The sequence below is a fragment of the Neospora caninum genome, chromosome Ia (genome assembly GCF_000208865.1).
Source record: "Neospora caninum Liverpool complete genome, chromosome Ia".
Lineage (NCBI taxonomy): Eukaryota > Apicomplexa > Conoidasida > Eucoccidiorida > Sarcocystidae > Neospora > Neospora caninum.
In genome coordinates this window covers 925,083-945,344 of record NC_018385.1, presented here as the reverse complement: position 1 = coordinate 945,344, position 20,262 = coordinate 925,083, and the positions used below count along the sequence as shown (strand labels likewise).

General features: G+C 53.7%; 3 protein-coding genes across 3 annotated transcripts; 1 reads left to right on the top strand and 2 right to left on the bottom strand.

Moving 5' to 3' along the window:
* Positions 1 to 202: 202 nt before the first annotated feature.
* NCLIV_001105 (uncharacterized protein) lies at positions 203 to 1,292 on the bottom strand (the record flags this gene model as incomplete). The annotated part of the gene is made up of 2 exons (XM_003879603.1): positions 203 to 360; positions 1,130 to 1,292. The coding sequence occupies 2 exons, from the start codon at positions 1,290 to 1,292 to the stop codon at positions 203 to 205; spliced, it is 321 nt and encodes a 106-aa protein (XP_003879652.1).
* Positions 1,293 to 3,457: 2,165 nt separating this feature from the next.
* NCLIV_001100 (hypothetical protein) lies at positions 3,458 to 11,669 on the bottom strand (the record flags this gene model as incomplete). Its single annotated transcript, XM_003879602.1, has 13 exons — positions 3,458 to 3,973; positions 4,445 to 5,162; positions 5,308 to 5,373; positions 6,024 to 6,143; positions 6,504 to 6,776; positions 7,111 to 7,181; positions 7,427 to 7,506; positions 7,828 to 7,898; positions 8,145 to 8,219; positions 9,737 to 9,794; positions 10,406 to 10,682; positions 10,929 to 11,003; positions 11,241 to 11,669. The coding sequence occupies 13 exons, from the start codon at positions 11,667 to 11,669 to the stop codon at positions 3,458 to 3,460; spliced, it is 2,829 nt and encodes a 942-aa protein (XP_003879651.1).
* A 2,454-nt stretch (positions 11,670 to 14,123) lies between these two features.
* Positions 14,124 to 19,293, top strand: NCLIV_001090 (cora-like Mg2+ transporter domain-containing protein, related; the record flags this gene model as incomplete). Its single annotated transcript, XM_003879601.1, has 7 exons — positions 14,124 to 15,068; positions 15,282 to 15,400; positions 16,370 to 17,090; positions 17,352 to 17,555; positions 17,922 to 18,089; positions 18,411 to 18,635; positions 19,012 to 19,293. 7 exons carry the CDS (start codon positions 14,124 to 14,126, stop codon positions 19,291 to 19,293), a joined length of 2,664 nt encoding a protein of 887 aa, XP_003879650.1.
* Between the last annotated feature and the right edge of the window lie 969 nt (positions 19,294 to 20,262).

Here is a 20,262-nt window from a genome sequence, read left to right as displayed (position 1 = left end):
TCAGGCCGTGTCCCTTGTTTGCAAACACTCTCCGCAGTAGATAAACACAGACTATTATCGACAGAGAAATAGAGAGACAGTTACAGATTCACATACCATGTAGACAGATACATATCCATGGACATGAGTAGATCTCTGCTTCATCGATACAGATATGTCTGTCACGTGATCATTGCGTGTGCTTTTCGTTTCCAAAGAGACCTCAGGCTTCGAGATCTTGTTGCAGCGTATCGATCTCTTGCTGCAGTTGTTCCACTCTGGCTTTGAGGCGTCCATTCTCTTTTTTCAGGCTATCGATCTCGGAGCGCAGGGCGTCGATATCTGCTCCTGGCGAGAGAACAAAAACAGAAAGCAACTCGACTCGCGTAAAGCAGCAGCTTTTCTGGACACGCCCGGCACTTTCGGGTCGCCAGGCGACATTCCCAGAGCGAACTGGTTTGTCGAGTCCACGTCGATCGTTACCGTTTTCCCGAAAAACCTGGCGCCGCCCAACGTACCGGAACGTTTCGCTCTCCGTGTCGGTGTCGCGCTGTCTCGACGGCTACGATTATAACCCGTTTCCGCCCTTCCCCGTTGAAACACCAACCGCGTCTGGTGTGCGGGCTGAAACGGCGGGAGAAGAGGATCTGTGCTGAGTTGTCTAGGTTTTCTCTCTCTTCTTTCTGAATGTGTCTCCGAGGGTTGTTCGAGCCTTCAGCTTTAACGCAGCTGAAAGTTGACGTGGCCTACACCAGGCGTTTACATGGAGAGACTTGGCCGAGCTGTTCGGCTGACAAGTCGCCGTTCTTCGGCAGTGTTTGAGCGGTTTGCCAGCGTTTCCGATTCACCGGCGAACTTCCCTGGAGACTCTGTGTGTGCGACGGAAATCCTCACTCTCCCCGGCCTTTTTGTGCCGGTCGAGTCTCGGTGTGTGTGTCCTTTCGCGCTCACACAAGTGTCAGTTTCCCATTTCTTTGCCTAGGTATCGGAAGAACAAAACCTGGTTCTCTGCTCTTTCTTGTCAGTTGTGTGTGCTCTCCCCCGGCTACTTTATAAGTGGTTCGGCCCACCGTGCACAGGCGATTGCGTCAAAGGGGAATCGAAACCCGAAAAGTTTAGTTTTTCTGTTCACACTTGGTTCCCGACATACCAGTCGGAGCGCCGAGGTACTTTTTGATAAAGTCGAGTGCATTGGGAGGTCGGTCGGGTTCCTCGTACAGCCCGACAAGAACACGGGAGAGTTGTTGCAACACGCCGTGGTCTTCGAGGTATTTCTTGAATTCCTGCTTTTGCAGTTCTACAGGGTCTGCCATCGTTGTTCTCCGCTGAGGACCGGGACTTCTGGACGTTTCAACGCGCGCGGAACGGGGCTCAGAACAGAAATCTCTGTCGATCACAGAACCCTACGTGGACGGTGGAAACCTAGACTCGGCGCGATTTTTGCGAACGAGAAAGGGCCAGGCACCAGTTCAGAGAAGAGGACATCTTGCCTATTTTGTGTGTGTTGTGAGAGAAACAGGAGGAACGGGAACCGTCCAAGAAATTGAGTTCTTGCGCCTCCCACACACAGCGACATAAAAGAGAGTGAAAACGAGGGCGCAGCGGGGCGCGGGAAAAAGGCTCCTTTTCCCAGCAGCCGATTTCTCTCAAGTCTGACTAGGAGTCGGGAAGTGGCGATTCTGCTCGTTTTGATGTCAGCTGTTCTCCCCTTGTTTCTTTCTTCCCAGTGGAAAGCAAACTCCGTACGTTGCTTCCTGCAGGCAGACTGGAGGTCGGGGCCTGTGCGTGTCGTCGGTTGCGACTTTCAACAAAAACAGGCGAAACGCGAGGCTGCGAAACATCTCCCCGGAAAACTCGGACATTCTGACGAGCGGAACCCTCGCACTTTTTCTGGCGATCCCGACGCGAGAAGGCACACACCGTATGGGTCACAAACACAAGACTTTTCTTTTAATCATCCGACACAATCTGTGCATCTTGGGATATCGCGAGTAACTTCATCCTCTGACGCATTGTAGAAAAAGAGACGCACCAAAACAGAGATCTCTATGCGTGACTCGTGCTGCCGAAAAGCCTGCCATGGGACTCTAGTCGTTCGGAAGAAAGCCGCCTCCCGACGAGCAAAAAACAGGCTCTTTCGGGGCGCGTGTTGGCCAGTCGTCTGACTCGTATGATCTACTCCACAGCACAATGTACTTTGCACAGAACTAGGAAACCGAAAGCTCGGCTTGTCTGAGGCGGAGCCTCCAGAACACGGGTTTTCGGAAGGTGAAATCCACCTCAGGCAGCCGAGACTAAGCGGAAAGGACACTACAGGCAGCCGAGACCAAGCGGAAAGGACACTATTGCATAGCCGTGTGAAACGAGTCTCTTCTGCCGCGCTCTGCAACAGTCACAACTCGACGTCAGCCGCTGCCTACGGCGAAACGCGCCTTCTTGCAGTTCACGTAGAACTTCTGTTTCCAGGCTTTTGCCCCACGAAGCGAGGCACAGGAGCCGGTCTCTGTCGGAATGTTTGCGTAGTCACACACACACACACAGTGCCCCTGTTTTTGTCGCCGAGAGAACTTCTGGCCGCAAGAGCAGTTGGGTAAACAGTCTCTTTTCGCCTTTAGGCATCTTCAACTCGTTCCATGCGCGGGCTTCGCCCTCGACGCTCTGGTCACTGAGGCGCCCTTGGGAGGAACCCGGGCACTGTCACCCGCCGCTTCATTCGCGTGCACAGGCGCTGCGAGATGTGGCTCTTCTCTCTCTTCCACAAAATGTGTGTTTGTGTAGAGGCAGTTCTCCTTTGGGGGCCGTGAAACGCGTCGCGCAAATACGACAGCTGTCTCGGTGCCGCCGAGCGCCGACACACGTGTTTTTTTCGGAGCAAGAGAACGCTTCGGGGAAAACTGGGGTCGTTCCCAGCTAAGCGGTTCGTACCGCGTAGAGAAAGAGAAAAAACACTGTTCTTTGTAAGTCATTCGATCCGGTGAGGCGCGTGAAGGCAACTTCTTGCAGCCGTCTTTTGCCCTACTGTACGGTGTATGTACACCTCAGCTGCACTTTGCTGGGGATGTCCAGCTCGCCGGCACGTTCCACGCACACCTAGCAAAGTCTCTCGCTCTTTCATTGTTTTTCTTCCTCTCTTTCCTTCTCCTTCTCTTTATGTTTCTCTCTTTCTGCTGGTGAAACTCTCTCCGGCACAGCGAAAAACAATTCACTTCTTTCCTGCCAATCCATCAAAGAATCGGGGAGAGAGCGAGTTACCACATCAGAGAATTGACAAGAAACAGAGGTTTCAATGAACCAGCAGGAAAGATACACTGTCCCTGTGCATGTGGTGTGCTTTGCAGCTCCATTTCTGTCGAGTTGGAGTGTTGACGGAATAGTGCAAATCTTCAGCGCCTGACGTTGTGACAAAACTCGCATCCGCGGCGTCCTCGGGAAACCGAAACCCTCTGGTTCGGATTCCTTTGCCCGAGGTTCTGTCTGGCTATTCTCCAGAAAGAGGACCAGCGAACACGGGCTGCTCGGGATCCTCGTCTCGCTGTGTTGTCTTGCGAGCCTCTCGCTCTCTCTCGCGCCTGCTGAAGGTATCCAAAACGTCATCCAGCAAACTCTCGACCTCCTCTCTGCATCGTCCCGTCTCTCCTTCAAACCGTCTCTTTTTTCCCACAATACTCGCCCCTTCCCCCTCACCTCTGTCTTCTCTCTCTCCCGTTCTTTCTCTCTGCCGTTCTGCTCTTCCCTCTCTTCCTGTCTCTGCGGTCGCTAACCGTCTTCTTTCTCGGGCATTCCCGCCCGCGCCGAACCTGGAAAGAAATGGAGCTGAGAGACCACTAGCGGAAGCACGAGGGAGAGAAAAAGCAGAGAGGCGCGAGAGAGACGGAAAGAGAAGAGGTGCCTCTTCGATGGCCGCCGTGTACAGCAGAAAGGTCAAATACGCAGAATTCTGGTTCACGCCCGCTGACTGAGATTTCCCGTTGCAGCCTCCAGCGAGACGCAAGGCCTGCAGAACAGAAAACGTGCCAGGAAGAAGAGCGACAGCTGTTTCAAAAATCCGAATCGGGAAAAGCGAGAGAAGGCATGCACCCCCCCGATGGAAGACACTGGAAGATACCGGATTCCCTCTCGAGACACCCTGTGTGGACGCTCCAGGAAACGCGCGAAATCCACGTCCCTCGCGTTTCTCGCGGCTTTAAATCCCCCTTCCAGAGAAGAAAAAAGAGATAAGACAACGGGGAGAGGCGAGACGCCTCAAAGAGAAAGAGCCTTCCAGAGAAGCCAGGGCCGTGGCGAGGAACGACGCCAGCGCAGCCAGGAACCTTTCCCGCCTGCTGCGCGCGCTGCGTTTGAGATTCTTTGAAAAGAAAAACTGTGTACACAGAGGAGAGAACCCGCTTGTGGAAACGCGAAGGAGAGACGTTTGGCGGAGTGCCGCGAAGGCGCGCACGTGAAGGACCAGGATCTTTTTCCTCACCCTTTCCAGCGGTCCGACGCATCTCGGGTTTCCCTGAACGTAGAGCGCCACGCCTAAGCCGAGCCAGAGGTTGTGTGCGAAAATTCGATCCTTCTTCTCACTCTCGGTTTCTTCTCGTTCCTCGAACGGATCGCTAGGAGCCCCTGGGATGCCGACCGCTGTCGTGATAAAACCTCGCTCCTCATCTTCTCTCTCCCTCTCTTCCGTCGGACCAAAGAGACTGGATCCCACAATGAAGTCTCTCCCTTCTCTCTCTTCCCCCTCTTCTCGCCCTTCCCTCGCTTCCTCTCGCCTCCCTTGGAAAACGAAAACGTCCCCGTTCGGCGCTTCGTTTCTCGCGGTGCGGGCGCGCAAGTCGACAGCGTCGCGTCTCGCTCTCTCTTCCGTCGCGTCTTCTGCTGGGGTGTCCCGCGCTGCGTCTTCTGCATGGCCCGTCGCACAGTCTCGCGTTTCTTCCCGCCTCTCCCGCGCAGCAGCTGAGGCGAGGCGGGGAAACTGCGGAAAGGAGAAACACGGCGGAAAAGGAAGAGTCGTCGAGGCGGCCGGACACACACGCAGGTGGGAGCGGAGCGCGGCTTCGAACGTCCTTTCCGCCTTCTTGAACGCCTGCGTTCGGAGATACGCGAGGCCGAGATTCGACAGAAACAAGGCAGGTGACGCAGCTGTACGTACACTGCACAGCACCGCGCGCTCCAAGTACCACACGCTGCAGTCCATCCTGAGACAGAAGGAAGGGCAAAGAGAAAACTTGGCCGGTGAGGCGAAACAGCACGAACAGGGAAGACCTGTGTTCTGAAAACGGACGCAGAACAGAAACAAAAGAGCAAGAGACGGGACGAGAACGAGGAATGAAGAAACGATACCGATTTCGAGCGGCGTGCAGTCGGGCGAGCTCGTTGTACACGAAGGGGTCCAGCGGCTGCATCTCCCTGAGAAGAGAAAGAAACAGCACAGGCGTCCAAGCAGTCGTGAGAATAAATCGCGTATGAATATCAACACAGAGACGAACGAATCCACAAACAGTTCCCACTCTGTGTTCGACACCCGCATGCATCTACGTTTGTCTATTCATCTGTTTTTATACATATACAGATACATATATATATATATATATATATATATATATATATTTACATACTTATATATATATATATATATATATATATATATATATACGCGTATATGTGTATGTGTGAAAAAGGTCACGTATTTTGCTGGTTTCCGCAAACTAGTCTTGCACACCAAATAAAGACATTAAGGTATAAAGTATAAGACCGGAGACATTCAACAGTCAAATGCATGCATATCTAGATACAGATATGCATGCATTGAATGCCAAAAATGGCTGTTACATGTTCCCTATATGCATGCATTTATGTTTAAGGCAAATGCTTAGCCGCTCGCTCAACGGGGACTGTTAAGAGGAGACAGTTGAGAGGGGTCATCAGCGAGATTCGGCAAACTTTTTAACGGCGCTGGTTTCCGAGAAGGGTCGGAGCCTTGCACGGCAACATTTCCACCGGAGACAGGGAAGGCCATGAGAGACACGGGAGAAGACATTGGAAAAAAGGAAACTTACAAGGCCTGTGTGAGGTACATCTCTGCTCGACTAAGCATCTGGCTGCGCAGGGAAGGCTCCGGCGTCCCCTCGCTCTCCTCCAGCTCTTGCATCCCCAAGTGTAGATACACCCGGTGGTTTCTGGCCATCAGCGCAGCAACCAAACAGACAGAGAGACAGGTATGGAGATACGTGTACGCAGAAAGAGATGCGCATATATATATGAACACATACAGCGATATGTATGCATGTATTTCCTTGTAGAATCCACGAGGGCATTTATATGTGCAGCGTCGAGGTTTTTGAGGCGGCTCTCGAGGTGGGATGTGCGACGTTTCTGGGCAGGGTTGGCGAAGGGACAGGAGCGCTCAAAAGTCTGACAATAAACCTGATTGATGAGGGACGACATAGACACTGAAACGGCTCACCCCTTCTGGATGGGTGTCCTTTTAACGCTGGAGACTACGCTGGAAGAGACCAGTCGAGTTTTGCGTCGCCTACCGAGGCTGTAGACGGATGGCCCGCAACAGGTGTCGAATGGCGACTCGCGACTCCCCGAGTTCAGCGTAAGTTCGTGCGAGAGCCTCGAAGCAGAGACAGGCGAGCGACGTTCGCTGCGTCGGCAAAAGCGAGAGAGAGAACCAAGCCGAGGGAGAAAAGGAAGAAACGGGGGAAGAGGAAGGCTTGGTTTGTCTTCGGCGGTCGTCATCCTCGTTTTCAGAGAAGAACAAAGTCGCAGACCCGTGATGTTCGCAAAGGAGGGAGACAGCCTCGCTAGATGAGAGAGAACAGAACACGGAAAAGTCGGAGGGACACGTCAGCAAAACAACCGCAGCAAAGACACACCAAACCAGGGAGAAAAGGGCGGGAACTCTGGGCAGATCCTGGAGTACACTTCTCATAAAGAATTACGGATCACTGCCGATTTTTGAAGACGCAGATTAACTCCTGAAGTGCAAGGTATATACGCTTCTTCTAAAATCGAGATATGTGGAGCAACAAGAAAACGAAAAGCAGACAGAGGAACAAGATCAAAAGGAAGAAAAAAAGAAGATCGAGAGGGAGATCAAGAAGAGTAAGTCGTAAACAAGTGAGAAAGGCGACTCACGAGAAGAATTCCGCCGCTTTTCGGAGTTCTTCGGGGTCTCCAACAGCTCCGAGAAGGCGCGCTTTCCCGGTCTGTGAAAAGAACGACGAAAAAGAAGGAAAACCTCCGAGCGACGCGAGAGACAAAAGAACGGCAAAGCCCGCGAACTGCATGCGGTCCCGAAGTCACCCCAAAGAGAAGTCACGTCATCCACTCTTAACAAAGAAGCTGAAGGAGAGGAAGAGAGACAGGAAGAGAGAGATGGAGGGAACATAGGGGAGAAAGAGGGAGAGAAAACGAAAGGTGAGACGAAAGAGACTGGGGCAGAGTGTCTCACCACGAAAGCTGATACAGCGGCGTTTCCCTGCATGCGCCGAAGACGTCTCGCGAATTCCTCGAGCTCCGAGGTTCTCGTGGCTGAAAAGGAGAAAAAAAAAGCGCAAAAAATAGACGGCGGCACACTCCAAGTTTCTCACCCCACTAGCGAAGCAAAGCACGCCTTTCTCCCTCCTGTATGATCCCTCCTGGTGCGCATCCCCCTCTTTTGTCTTGTGTCCTTTTTTTCTCTCGGGCCTCTCTCTCTCTGAATCCGCTCTCGTTCCGCTCCGCTTTCCTTCTTGTCTTCGTCTCGACCTTCCGCGTCTTCTCAGTCTATTCTCGACGCGATCTCTCTCTCTTTCCTTTCTCGGATTCACCTTCTCGCTCTTTGTCTTCCCCTCTGTCTTTCTTCCTTCTCACCGCCGAGTTGATGGAGCGAAGAAGCCTTGAGGGCGAGAGCGTCGACGTCTGTGGGATCTCGAGCCAGCACGCTGAACGCGAGGGAAGAAACAGAGAGGCGGCCCACGTACACAGAAGAACGAAAAAGGGAACTCTCGAGGAACCGTCGGAGACGGAAACTCAGAAAAAACGAGTCAGAGAGAGAAACAAGGAGCGAAGCCACAACCATAAGCCCTGAAACACCAAACAGAAACGCCGAAAAGAGAAGAAGAGAGAAGAGAGGAAAAAAGAGAGAAAAGAATGAAAGGTTCTACAAGAGGCGAAGAACGTCCACTTACAAATCGCAGAGAGAGTTGGCGGTTTCGAAGTCGAAACTGCGAAAGCAGCAACGGGACTGCCATCGTGCGTTCACCCTGTAACCCGTGATAGCATCAGAGAAAAAACAAAAGAATGGGAAGAGTGAAAACAGAGGCGCAAAAAAAGGAAGGAAAGAGACGTACACGAAAGAGAAGTTTCAAATCTTTTTCTGTCGTGCGAGATGGAGCAGCACAGCTACAATATTCTTCTCTGTTGTCGTTTCCTTTCTTCTGGGATTCAGAGAGTCCCAGTCGCTTCGTTCCTCCCTGTTTCTAGTTTATCGTTTTCGCTCCCCCCCTGTTTACCACCTTTTCGTCCTCTCGCTCTCTCTGGTCTTCTGTCTCACTGCTCCTGTTTCTTCTGTTGCTTCCTTTCACCTTCCGCTCTGAACCTCATGCACTTCTTCCTTCCCCCTTCCTCTTCATTTCCCCTTTTTTTCTCTTTCCTCTGTCCGGTGCTCGTCTCAAAACCTCGGTGTGCTTCGCAACGTTTCCTGTGTCGACCGGCCCCCCCTTTCTCGCTCTTTCTGTTCTTTCTCTGTGCAGCTCTGCACGTACAGCGAGAGGAGCAAAGAAGAAGGAAGGGCAGAAGAAGACGAGGAAGAAGACGACGAGGACGAAGAAAGGGAGGAGAGAAGAAATCGACAAATGCGCAGTGTCTCAACAGCGTCCGGGGCTGAGACCAAAGAGGAAGGGTCAAGCTTCGTAGACGGCGAAGAATCCAGGAGAGAAGAAAAAGAGCAACTTGTGCCTGGGACGGCTTGTGGCTGAAGAAAACCATAATGAAAAGGAAACAAATGCATCGATAGCATGCAGCGCGCAGGGGGGGAAAAAGAGGGAGAGAAAACGGAGAAAAGGCTGCCTCTCCCTTCTCTCTCTTCTTTCCCTCGTCCTTCTATTCTTCCTCATTTCATATTTGCTTTAGAGTTCTCCCTTTTTCTCCCCTCTTTCCCCGTTTATCTTCGCCCTCCTTTTTCCTTCTTCCCCGTCCTCTTTCTTCCTTCTGCTCGGCACTCACTGTACTGAACATCCCTGGCGTATTCTCACGTCGTTCCCGAGGCGGCAACCGTCTGCTTGAGAGCCTCGTTGAGAAAAAGTGTCTTCAAAAACAGAATTGGGAAAAACACGAAAACTGAGAAATGAGAGGGCAAAGCCGTGCGACTCCTCCCAAGACCTTCAGTGATACAGGAAAACACGCGCCGACCCCCTTTCCAGACGCCGCATCGCTTCTCGAAATCTTCCAAACCGAAAGATGTTTTTGAAAAATACTTTCACACTTCCGTAGATGTAGACGCCGGAGGTCACATCAGACCCCGTATACACAGACGTACCTCTGATTCCAAATCTACAAATAAACATTCATATATATATATATATATATCTGTACATATATATGTAAAGATATAGACAGAAAGACGTGAAGAGATATCAATACATCCAAACAGATATGTAGATAAATGTGCGTAGGTGCATAACTAAATATTTGTGTGGACACCGGTAGATGTCGATTCATCTATAGGTTTCATGTGTAAGTATATATTTGTTTACACATTTTTCGTGAATCTCTTGCTTACAGCCACCAGCCATGGGTCGGCGACAGTGGAATGGCTAAGCGAGAAAGGACGCGTTCCTCTGAGGTGAAAAGCAGTTGGAAAATCGGACAGGCGGAGAAAGAAGCAAAACTGCAAACGAGTCCGGAGCGTCCCCCTGCCATTGCACGGGTGCGCGTATGTGCACAGGTTTAAAGCAGATCTCCAAACGTTTCTCTTGTATCAAAAAGGACACACGACTCACAGTTCCCGCTCCGTTACAAACATATATCTATATGGAGCGACGCAAGAATCTGAGATACAGTTCTTCATCGATAGACAAACAGACAAATATATATATATATATGGAACCACATATGTAGATTTGATCTTCTGTGTGTGAGCGTTATATATATCAGTAGACAGCTAGATGCGTGAATCTTCGCTACATGTATACATCTATCGCCATATATATATATATATATATGTACATATTCGAATCTTTGGTGTGCACTTGTGAACAATAAATAGCTATATATATATATATATATATGTACATTTGCGTATGGGTGGATATATATGGGGGGGAAGAATCTCCACGTTCGTGGATCGGAGTCGAAGAAAGGACACAGCGAGGGGCATCGCCGGGGTGTTTCCGGCGACTCCACGGGGATCGGAGGGAGTGCAGAGTCGCGAGACATGGAAGTTTCGAACCTTCTTCGGGGTCCAGTCTCGCGTGGCCAATGAGGCGCCAGAGAGCGCCGATGACGGCAAACGAGAGGTCTTCTCTCTTCGTCTCCGAGTAAAGACCCGCCAGCGGCCCCTCTTTTCCACGAGAAGAGAGACGAGGCCGCGCCAGCGCGCTCGAGTCGCCACTCAACGAAGTCTCTGGAAGGAAGTTAGCCGCCGCGCAGAGGGCTTCAGTTCCGTGAGGAATCGCGCCGAGATCGTCGTACACCTCAGCCAGCAAGAGATGCAGCGGTGCCGCGATCTAACCAGAGAGCAAAAAAAGAAGGGAGTGGAAAAGAGTGGAAGCGGGGGAAACGAAGAGAAGAAAAGGCGGGAAAACTGGGGAGGGAGGCAAAGCAGATACAAGGCATGAAGAGATCTGAAACGGTGAAAGAAATTCGAGAAGGGACGGCAGAAAAGGTAAACGGAAGAAGACAAAGAGGCCAGTCTATGGCGAAAGACGAGGAACAGCAAGAGAGGAAGAGAAAAAGGAGAAAAGGCGACTTACGTGCGATGGAAGGTCTTCAAAGGGGACTTCAGAATTCAGAAACTCGAGAGCTTCCTGAAGGCGCCCCGAGCGCAGCTGAGAAAAAGCAGAGGAGAACGCTTCTTTTCAAGCGAGAAAACGACCGCGAACGGAAGAGACCGAAAGAGAAGAGCGGCGGGCGAGAGAGAAGAGAGAAAAGGAAAAAGAGCGAGAACAGAGAGAGGCAGGCTCGACGGAGCAGAGCGCCTGGCCGGTCTCCTTTTTTCGCCCTTATGTCTCGTTTTCTCTCTCCTGTTCGGCGGAAAAAAAGGGCGACTCTCTGCCTTCTCTTACCATCGCTTTCCCGAGACAGAGCCAGAGAGACGCATACCCCGGACACGCGGCGAGCATGCGTTGCGCTTCTCGCCCCAAGCCTCTGTGGAGCAGTCCCCAGGCCGCCTGCTGGAAGAACGCGTCGCGAAGAAAGAAGCGAACGGCCTCTGTCACGGTGGAAATCGCAACGGCAGAAGCCTGGGACGGCGAAACACACACACGCGGGGAAGGAGACTCCCGAGAGACACGAGAGGCCGAGGAAAACGGAGACTCGCCCCTTTCGGAGTTCCGTCCGTGTTGGCCTCGGTGCGTCTCACGACGGACCTCTCCGACCGAAGAGGTGAGAAGCCGTTCCGCGAGTTCCCCGACTTGCAGAGAGAAAGAGCCGGAAGCACAAGAGGCAAACGGAGACGACAGAGCCGGCGAGGGGGGAGCAAGGGGAAGGAGCATCAGCAAGTCGTTCACCACCTCCTGTTGAAAGAGCGGAACGTTAACGAGGTCTTCCTCGTCGGAATCTGAGAGAGGGGCGGAGCCGTCTCCTGGCCACGCGAGACAGTCGGGGGCGCCGCGACCGTCATGTTCAGCCTCCCCTTCGGGCTCTGTCTCCATGCATCCTTCTCCAGCTGCGCCCGGCCTCTCCCAGGCGCCCTCGTAGCTCTGTTTCGAACAAACAGAGAGAGGAGCGAAAACCCGAGAGCGACACCGCGCAGGCGGCCTTCGCCGCTCCCGCAGCTGTCTATACACCTCAACAGCCCCGCTGCCCCACAGAGAAGAAGAAGAACTGTTGCCGTGTGGCGTTATTCGTCTCGAAGGCTTGAGGGAAGGAGGATCTGGTTTCCAGTTCTCGTCCTGTAGAGCGAGAGAAAAGTTCTTTTTTTGTTGGTTTCGGACGCGATACAAAGTGCACGGAGGTGCCTGCAAGCGCGCCGGTGACTGCAGAGATGCGAGAAGCGACGGGAGAGAAGAAGAAAAGGAAGAGGCAGCGCCAGCGGAGGATGAGCACGGGAGGCTGCAAGGACGGGAGTGGGTCAGGGGCTTTCGGTGAGCGAGTTCTCGCGTGCGGCTGAAGTCACGCGCGAGAAGATTTCGTTCCCGAGGGAATTTCTTCCCATCTACAGCAAATGGAAACCGCGGCAAGTCTGCCGGCGAAGGCCGGGAGCATGACGGCGAGGGAAGCGCCCGCAGCCGGTCCGAAGGGTCAGCGCTCGGCAGAAAACGCGGAGAGGCGAGCGAGGAGACAGCGTGGCGAGAGAGGAGACAGTCTCCCCTCTGCGCGTCTCGAGAACTCGAGGCGCCCCGCCTCGCATGCAGCGCTGGCGCTGACGGAGAAACGAAAAGGGGAGACCCAGCACGCGCAGGGAAGGAAGAGACACAAGCGTGAGAGGAAACCGGGTACCCGTGCAGAGAGGGAGACAAGAAGGAAGGCACGTCGTCAGGCTCCATCGTGGGTAATACCGTCCTTGGGAAGAAGAACCCAAAAGAAAGCAAAGAGCTGAAGGAGATGCACAGGGGAAAGGCACAAGAGTCCTTGGAGGGAAGGAAAGACAGAAGAGGCCTTGGAGATCAACCGCCGCGTCTTGGCACAGAAAGATGTTCTCGGCAGGGAAGGGCGTGAGGCTCAGCGGGCTGCGACGCCCGTGGCGGAGCACAAGCGAGGCGATGTTTTTTTCCGGTTTCTCTGGACTAAAAAGGGGGGACAGCGCAGGTGCGAGACACAAAGGAGAAAAGGGTAGAGAGAACGGGCTCAGAATCTCGCTTATTTCTGGCAGTCTCGGCAACTGTGAAGATCTCAAAGATTTACGGGGGAAGGAACGGGGACGGCGCTCGCGGGCCGAGCCTCGCGGTCACCTCGCTGTCGCCACCCGCCATCTGCTCGAAAGAAGCCGGATGTGGCAGTTTAACTCTCCCAGTTTCGTGTGCCGTTGTGATTACCAGTGAGACAAGAGAAAAGGGAAAGAGAGAGAGAAGGAGGAAAGACAGGAGAAAAGGAGAGATAGAACAACGGAGAAAAGACGAGAAAGATGCATGCAGAACGCGGGAGGCCCGTGTTCCTGCGGCGCGCCAGAACGGCTTTCAAGGGAGGAAACTCGCCGGAAAAGGAAAAGAGAGAGCCGCGCTGAGACCCGGGAGAGGGCGGAGGGGAAATGGAGGCATTGTTTCTTTCCGTATTTCACTTCTTCGGGGATGCAAAGAAGCGAAAAGGCGAGTTAAAACCCAGAGAGCGTCAGCTTTTCGTCTCACGGCGTCTGTGCGAAAGGAGACAAGAACCGGGAACGACGCAGCAGAGAGGGGGTGGTGTGCCAGGTGTATGTACACCTGCGAATGCAATCCACGGGATGCAGAGATAGCTGTTTCGTGGGCCCGTCGCTTTTTTCAATAACGCAACGAGAAGATCGCTGAATTCTTCCTTTTTTCAATTGGCCGCAGGCGACGGGAACGGAAAGGGTGTCTGTTCCACTGTCGCCGTGGAGCCGAAACAAGCTTTCCCGCCTACCCGCGCAAGGCTGTAGTGCAGATCGCTGGCCTTGGTGTGTGGCGCATAGTGCTGTTCTTTGAGAATAGCGAACCCTTCTTCACGTCCTCTTTCTTCCTGCAATTCGTTCTTCCTCTTCGGGACTGTCATTCGTTCTTTCTCTTCGGGACTGTCATTCGTTCTCCGTCTGTCTCCGAAGCTCGCAAATTGTCGCGGCGCATCCTGTCGTGTCTCCTGGTTTTCCGCTCCATATTCTCCTTGCTTCCCGTCCCAACCTCTCGTCTTCCGGCCCCCTCCGCTTCCTCGGTCGCGCCTTTCCTTTCTCTCTTTGTTTGTCTCTCTCCTCTCTCCTCTCTCTCTTCTCTGTTCTCTCTTCCTTCTCTTCTCAGCGTCTCCGCGCCGCGGGGCGGCGACCTTCTCGCTCGCCCCTGATGGCGCGCTGCCCGGGCTCCATTGCGGAGGAGAAAAAAGCCGAGAAGGAAGGCCCCATTTCAGGCGCAGCAGCGAAGCGAGAAGCTGGAACACGAGAGAACGCAGGCGACAAATCTTCCGCGAGGCTGGCCTCTCTGGATTCTGACCGCAAAAGCACGAGGGAGAACGATGCAAAAGAAACAGGAGGCAACGTTTCCGAACAGCAGTCTCGACCGGGACGTGCAGACGGCTTGGATCGCCGGGTTTCTTTCTCTGCGTTTGCGGGAGGTGAAACGAATTCGCCAGAAGAACCTCCGGTGGAGACGCCCGCGAGGCCCGATGGGAAAACAGGTTCGTCCGCTCTCTATTCAGCTGCCTCTCAAACCCCTCCCTCGTCTTCCCGATTCTCCTCTACCTCTCGACTCTCCTCGACTTCCTCTCTGGCCTCGCCTTCCCCCTTTCTTCCCGCCTCCGCCTCGCTTTCGTCGCTTTCGTCGCTCCCGTCTTCGGTCTACGACGGCAGTCCCTTTGCGCCCCCGTCCAGGGACGTGACTCGGCACCGCCGCAACGGAGACGCTTCCCGTCTCTCTTCTTCTCCGGTCGCTCCCTGTCGCGGCCTCGCAGATGCTTCTGGCCGCGCGCACGCGCCCTCGTCGCCTTCTAGCCTTTCTTCGCCAAAAATCGCCCCGTCTGACGCCATGGCAGACGCGCCCTGCGTACCCTACAAGGTCTATCCTGCAGAGCACTCTCCAGCGGGCGCCTGGTCGGTGCCTTCTGAAGGCACACGCCTCGACGTTCCTCTCCTCGTCTCCGCCCCTGTCTCCTCTGTCTCCGGCCCTCGCACGTCGTATTCGTGTTCGCACCAGTCTCAGCGCCCTGCGTCTTGGTTCTGCGGTTGGGACTCGGGAGCGTCTGGGCGGGGCGAAGGCGGGGAGGAACCCTCGGCCGCCGCGAGTGCATTCCAAGTGAGCGTTGCCACACTCTCGCCGAGGTAACAACCATCGGCGCGAGTGGCACAGAGGCGAATCGAGAATCCTTTTACCTTTCCCTCTCTGCGATATTTCTCCCGTGCGTTTCCTTCTGGAGACACTCACCCCCGCGCGGGCGCCTCCCCTCGCCTCGCCGTCTCCAGTGCTCGCTGCGACGTTCTTTTTTGCCTTCTCTCTTTCGTGCTTCAGACCCCCAAGAGCCGCTCTACGCCCGGTCAAACAGCGTCACGAGCCCGCCGGTTGCAAGTGCTCGAAATCGCGCGAGGCACGTGCCACAGGCATCTCCTGCAGACTTCGGAGCTCCTCCGGTAAACTTCCATCCAAATGGAAAATGCATGCGCCAAACCCCGTTTCCTTGTGCGGCACCAGTCTGTCATACCCAACATATATACATATACATATATATATATATATATATATATCTGTGTGCGTATGTAGTACATTTGTGTGCTGTGTTGGTCTAGTGGTGGTCGTACATGTACAGCAGTTACATATCTGTATTTAGGGCGTGTGTAGATATCTATCCCGCTCTTTTCGTCTCGTGGATATGTCAAAGCCTTCATGTCTCACTGGCGTGTCCTAGCGGATCTAGCCGTATCTGCGCATATATCTCTACACCGGACATTTCAGTCAATAGCCATTTGGTAGACATAGAAATGGATAGCTGACAGGAAACCGGTCCGCTCAGCATGTGCAGGAGTACATGTGTATAAATATACTATGTATATTTATATACATAGTTCTGGAGGTAAGAGCTTATCGTACACGCGCATGGATGCGCGTCTTCTTGTTGGAGACGAGGGAGACAGGCGAGGAGGGACGAGGGCGTTTCTTTTTTCTCAGATTGGTGCATGCTCACAATCGTCGAGGCGTAGTGGACGACGTCGCAGTTGGGGCTTTGAAGCCGCGGGACCTGAGGCAAGTGGTCGGGAGGTAAGTCGCACCGTTGCCTGCAGAAAAAGAACAAGAAACTCCGCAGGATTTGGCGAGGCACCAGTTCAAAGAGAAATCGCGCGAGGCACAAATTCAAAAGAGAAATCGTAGATCCACACTTGGAAACATATATATATATATATAGATATATATATATATATATATAGATATGTGTAGGCACGTGTGTATAAACGTGTAGATATCAATGAAAGTTGGTGTGTAATTCGGTAGATGTACACATGTGTGTGTGTCTGCATTTTGCGTAGATGTTTCTGTGTTTGACTTTCACTGTGTGGGCGCCTGGGGTAAGATTGTTTTTTCGCGTTTCCTGTTCTTCTTTCTAGGTGTGCAGCGCAGCGGCCGAGCATTGAGCTCCGCCGGAATTGCGTGCTCGTCAATCTCCCCTACGTGAAGTGTCTCATTCTGTGTGGCCGGATTCTTCTTCTTCCTTCGGACACGGAGAGCGCCAATCACCTGCCTCAATTCTTTCTCCACTCTCACGCGTCCCCCCAGTTCTTTTCTTTTTCCCGGGTCTTCTCCCAGACGCAGCTGGGCTCTGCGTCGCCCGTCTCTTCTCTCCCAGTTTCTTCCCTCCCTTCCTCTTCGATGCCTTCTTCGAGCTCTCCCGCGGCCGCGCGTCCTCCCGCTGTCGTCCCGAAGAAAACCACGTCGTCCTCCTTTGTCGAGGACGGCGCTGCCGCCTCGAACGCACGGTCGCGCGCCAGAGGCCCTGGAGCCCAAGGCTCCACGACCGCGGTCGGAGGTGAGGCGACCCCCTCTGGGGAGACGGGCCCTGGCAGGGCCCACGCGCCCTTGTTGGCCGAAAACGAAGGCCCCGCAGGCAGACACCGCGAAGAGAAGGGGAAAAGGAAGGGTCGGAGTTTGTGGCGAGGGAAGCTGTGGTGGAAAGAAGCGAGAAACCCGTGGGTCGAGGGCGCCGCGTCGCGAGGAGAGGCTGCGGAAGAAGACTCCAGCGGAGAAGAGAGCGAAGAGCAGACGTCGCGGGATCGTCGCCGCGAATGGACAGAAGACAGTCACGCGTGCACACACAAACTCGAAGACGAGGTGAGAAAAGGAACAGGCAAAGGCACGCAGAGACAGAGGGCCGGAACTGGGAGAAAACAGGAGAAAGAACTCCAGCGACAACAACGAAAGGGTCGTGGGGCACCAACGGAAAGGAAAGAAGGGCGGTAAAGTGAAGACAGAATACGCACCCATTCCGCGTTTTTTCTTCTCTCCCTCCTTTCGTTTTCCTTCTCTCTTTGGTCTGCATGTCTTCTCTTTGTAACTCCTGGTGTCTCCTCGCGCCGTCTGGCTTCCGCGCAGGAGGCGGCGCTAGAGGTTTGCACCTCTGGGCCTGTATCGGGTGGCGAGGGCCCTAACGAGGACTGTTTCGGATTTTTCTGGGGCGACGAGAAAGACGAGAACGAACAGAAGCTGCTCTCCAAGTTGGTCGGCCTCTCTGCGTCGGCCGGCGACCCCGGGGACGGGCCTTTCGAATTCGCCGCTCTCGAGGCCATCCTCGTCCACGTAAGAAACTGCGCCTCCCCAGCAACGGCCGTTCTCTCGACTCTGGCAGGTTCTCCCCAGCCTGTTGAGTGGTTCTCTTGTTGCGGGGCGTGCCCCTTCCGCATCAGTACTATATCGGAGACAGAGAAAGCTACGCAAAACAATCGAACTGGAGACTCAGACGTTTCTGCAGATATAGAGATGCATGAATGTAGAACGAGGTCGATGCAGACAAGGCCAGCGGGACGACAGGAAGGCTTTTTCAAGTAGAGAGCTCGCTCGTGATGGAGACACAGAGATGTGGAAAGAGATGGATGCAGGGGCTAGGTACAGACGGGTGGGTTTGTGCTCGTGAACGTGTCGGGGATTTTTCTTCACGAGGGTCAGCGTTCGACTCGAGGCGACTTCGATCTGACATGCGCAGCGAAACAGAGAGATGCTCCTTTTCAGGTGTGTGACGCGCTCAAGGGCGAGTTGGAGCCCATTGCGCTCGCGTCGACAAATCTCCTGCGGTTCATTCACGAACAGCCAAGCAGCACACGCAAGCTGCGAAAGGTGAGGAGACAGAGAAGAACGGCAGAGCTCCAAAAACGAAGACACGGGAACCGCGAGAAAAGGGAGCGGAGCCGCTGGCAGGAAAGGCAGTTGCCTCTCCTGCCACCCCCCTTTTTGTCGGTGTCCTCTCCTCGCGTGGTGCTTCCTTTCGCGTCGGTACCCCGTCCCTGTCGCTTTCGCTTTCCTGCGAACGCGCTTTCTTCTCTGTATCCCCCGGGTGGTTTCCGAGTGTTCTTGGTTCAGGCCTGGCCTTTTTCGCCGAGATGTGTGTTTCCGTCCCGTCTGTTTTATCTCCCCGGGATCCGCCGCTTTTTTTCTCAGGTGGGGGACTTGCGCCGGCGCCTGGGTTGTGTACGCGACAAGGTGCGCGGAATCGACCAGGCACTCCGCGAGCTCCTCGACTCCGAAGATGATTTGCGCCGGCTGCAAGTCAGTCGATTCTGGCATCACGAGAAAGAATGGGAGCGGCCTTCGCGGAATGCGCAAGCAGAAGAGGTGGAAATTCTCCTGGAGTGCTACGAACAGGAAATTGACGCCCTCCTGCAGGTGAGAAGCAAGAACGAGACAGAGGCCAGAAGAGCGGCGCTCGCCATGTGTCTACAGAGCGCGAGATAACATTGGATTCTTGTCCAGCTCTGTCTGGGGGGAGTCTATAATACCAGTTCGACTACTGGTGGAGATCTCGAGATGCTGGCATGCAAGAAGGCGTGCATGCTTGCGTGAAGCAGAGAGACGGTCGCGTTTCTGGGTCAGTGGGAACAAGAAACAGAAAAGCGGTGCGTCTGAAGGCCTCCAACGGCCGTTCAGTCCTCTCGCTCTCGTCGCTCTCGTCTGTTTCCGCGTTTTTTTCTGGCGGGTTTTCGCGTTCTCCCTTCGTCGCGGGCTAGTGAAAACGTTCTGTCCGCTTCTTTTTCTGTCGCAGTCGATTATCCGACGGGACGAGGCGCTGGACGACGCACTGCAGCTGATGGAGCTTCACCTTGCCTCGATTCGAAACGCCTTCCTCAAGAGCGAACTTGCGCTCGACATCATCGGCGTCCTCTTTGCAGGCATCGCAGCCTTCGCGGGCGTCTTCGGCATGAACATCCGCAGTGGATGGGAGGAGGACCAGCGCACGTTCTGGGTGATCTCTCTCGTCGTCTCCGCACTCAGCGTCGTGACAGTCGTCCTCGTCTACATCTGGTTCAAACGACAAAAACTTTAAACGCATGCTCGACGCGAACTCGACCTTCCGCAGAGTTGCGAAGCCTGCTCAGCTCCTCGCTGGAAAGCGACGTCCGCGCCAGTCTGTTCGCATATATATATATATATATATATATATATACATATGCATATGAATATGTATAGATACATATACATTTGTATCTATGTGACTATGTCTGTATTGATGTACATGTATACAAGATGTCTCTATGGGTATGTAGATGTCTGTGTAGTGCAACTGTTTCGTTGGCTATTTGTGAAAATGAAGGGCATTTGTGTGAATTTGTTGTGGGGGAGGAAATGGGTGTGAAGAGGAACTTATTTCCCGATGTGCTCGCGTTTCGAGGGCCGCGGTCCCCGCTTGATTTGTTCCTTTTCCAGATCAACGCGTGCTCTCCGCATGTGCAGCTCCAGAGATTCCGCGCGGGTGTAACCTATCTTTCGGTTGCAAGTTTGCTGTGGTCTGGAGAGCTCTTTTCTTTTGGCTTCTTGTCCACTCCCCCCGCCCCTTTCAAAAGCCTTCGCCGTCTCCTCTGTCACGTTCTTCGCTACGTCTTTACCTTTCTCTTCTCTTTTCCCCTTTTCTTCTTGCCGGATCTCTTGTTCTGTTGCTTCTGAGCACCTGTTTCTCTTGTTCTTTCTCGTCGCTGCGACCGGTGGACACGTCGAGGCACATCTGCCTGGATGCCTGAAAATGGGAAAAGGGATTTCCCGTCTCTAGTTTTTTTCGCGCCGCTGTCTCGCTTTCCGAAATAATGCCGACGAGAGCCGGGGACGAGCGAGGGTTCATATTCGGCTCTTGGGCCGTCTCTTCGCGACCACGAAGAAACCACTGACAAACCTTGAGACGGCGCGTCTTCTCCGACTTTTCGAGTTTTTCTTTTTTCACCTTCTAATTCTCCCCCGTCCTCGTGGCGAACGCGTAGGGATAAAAACGTTATACGTTTCGTTTAAATAAAGTAAATATAAA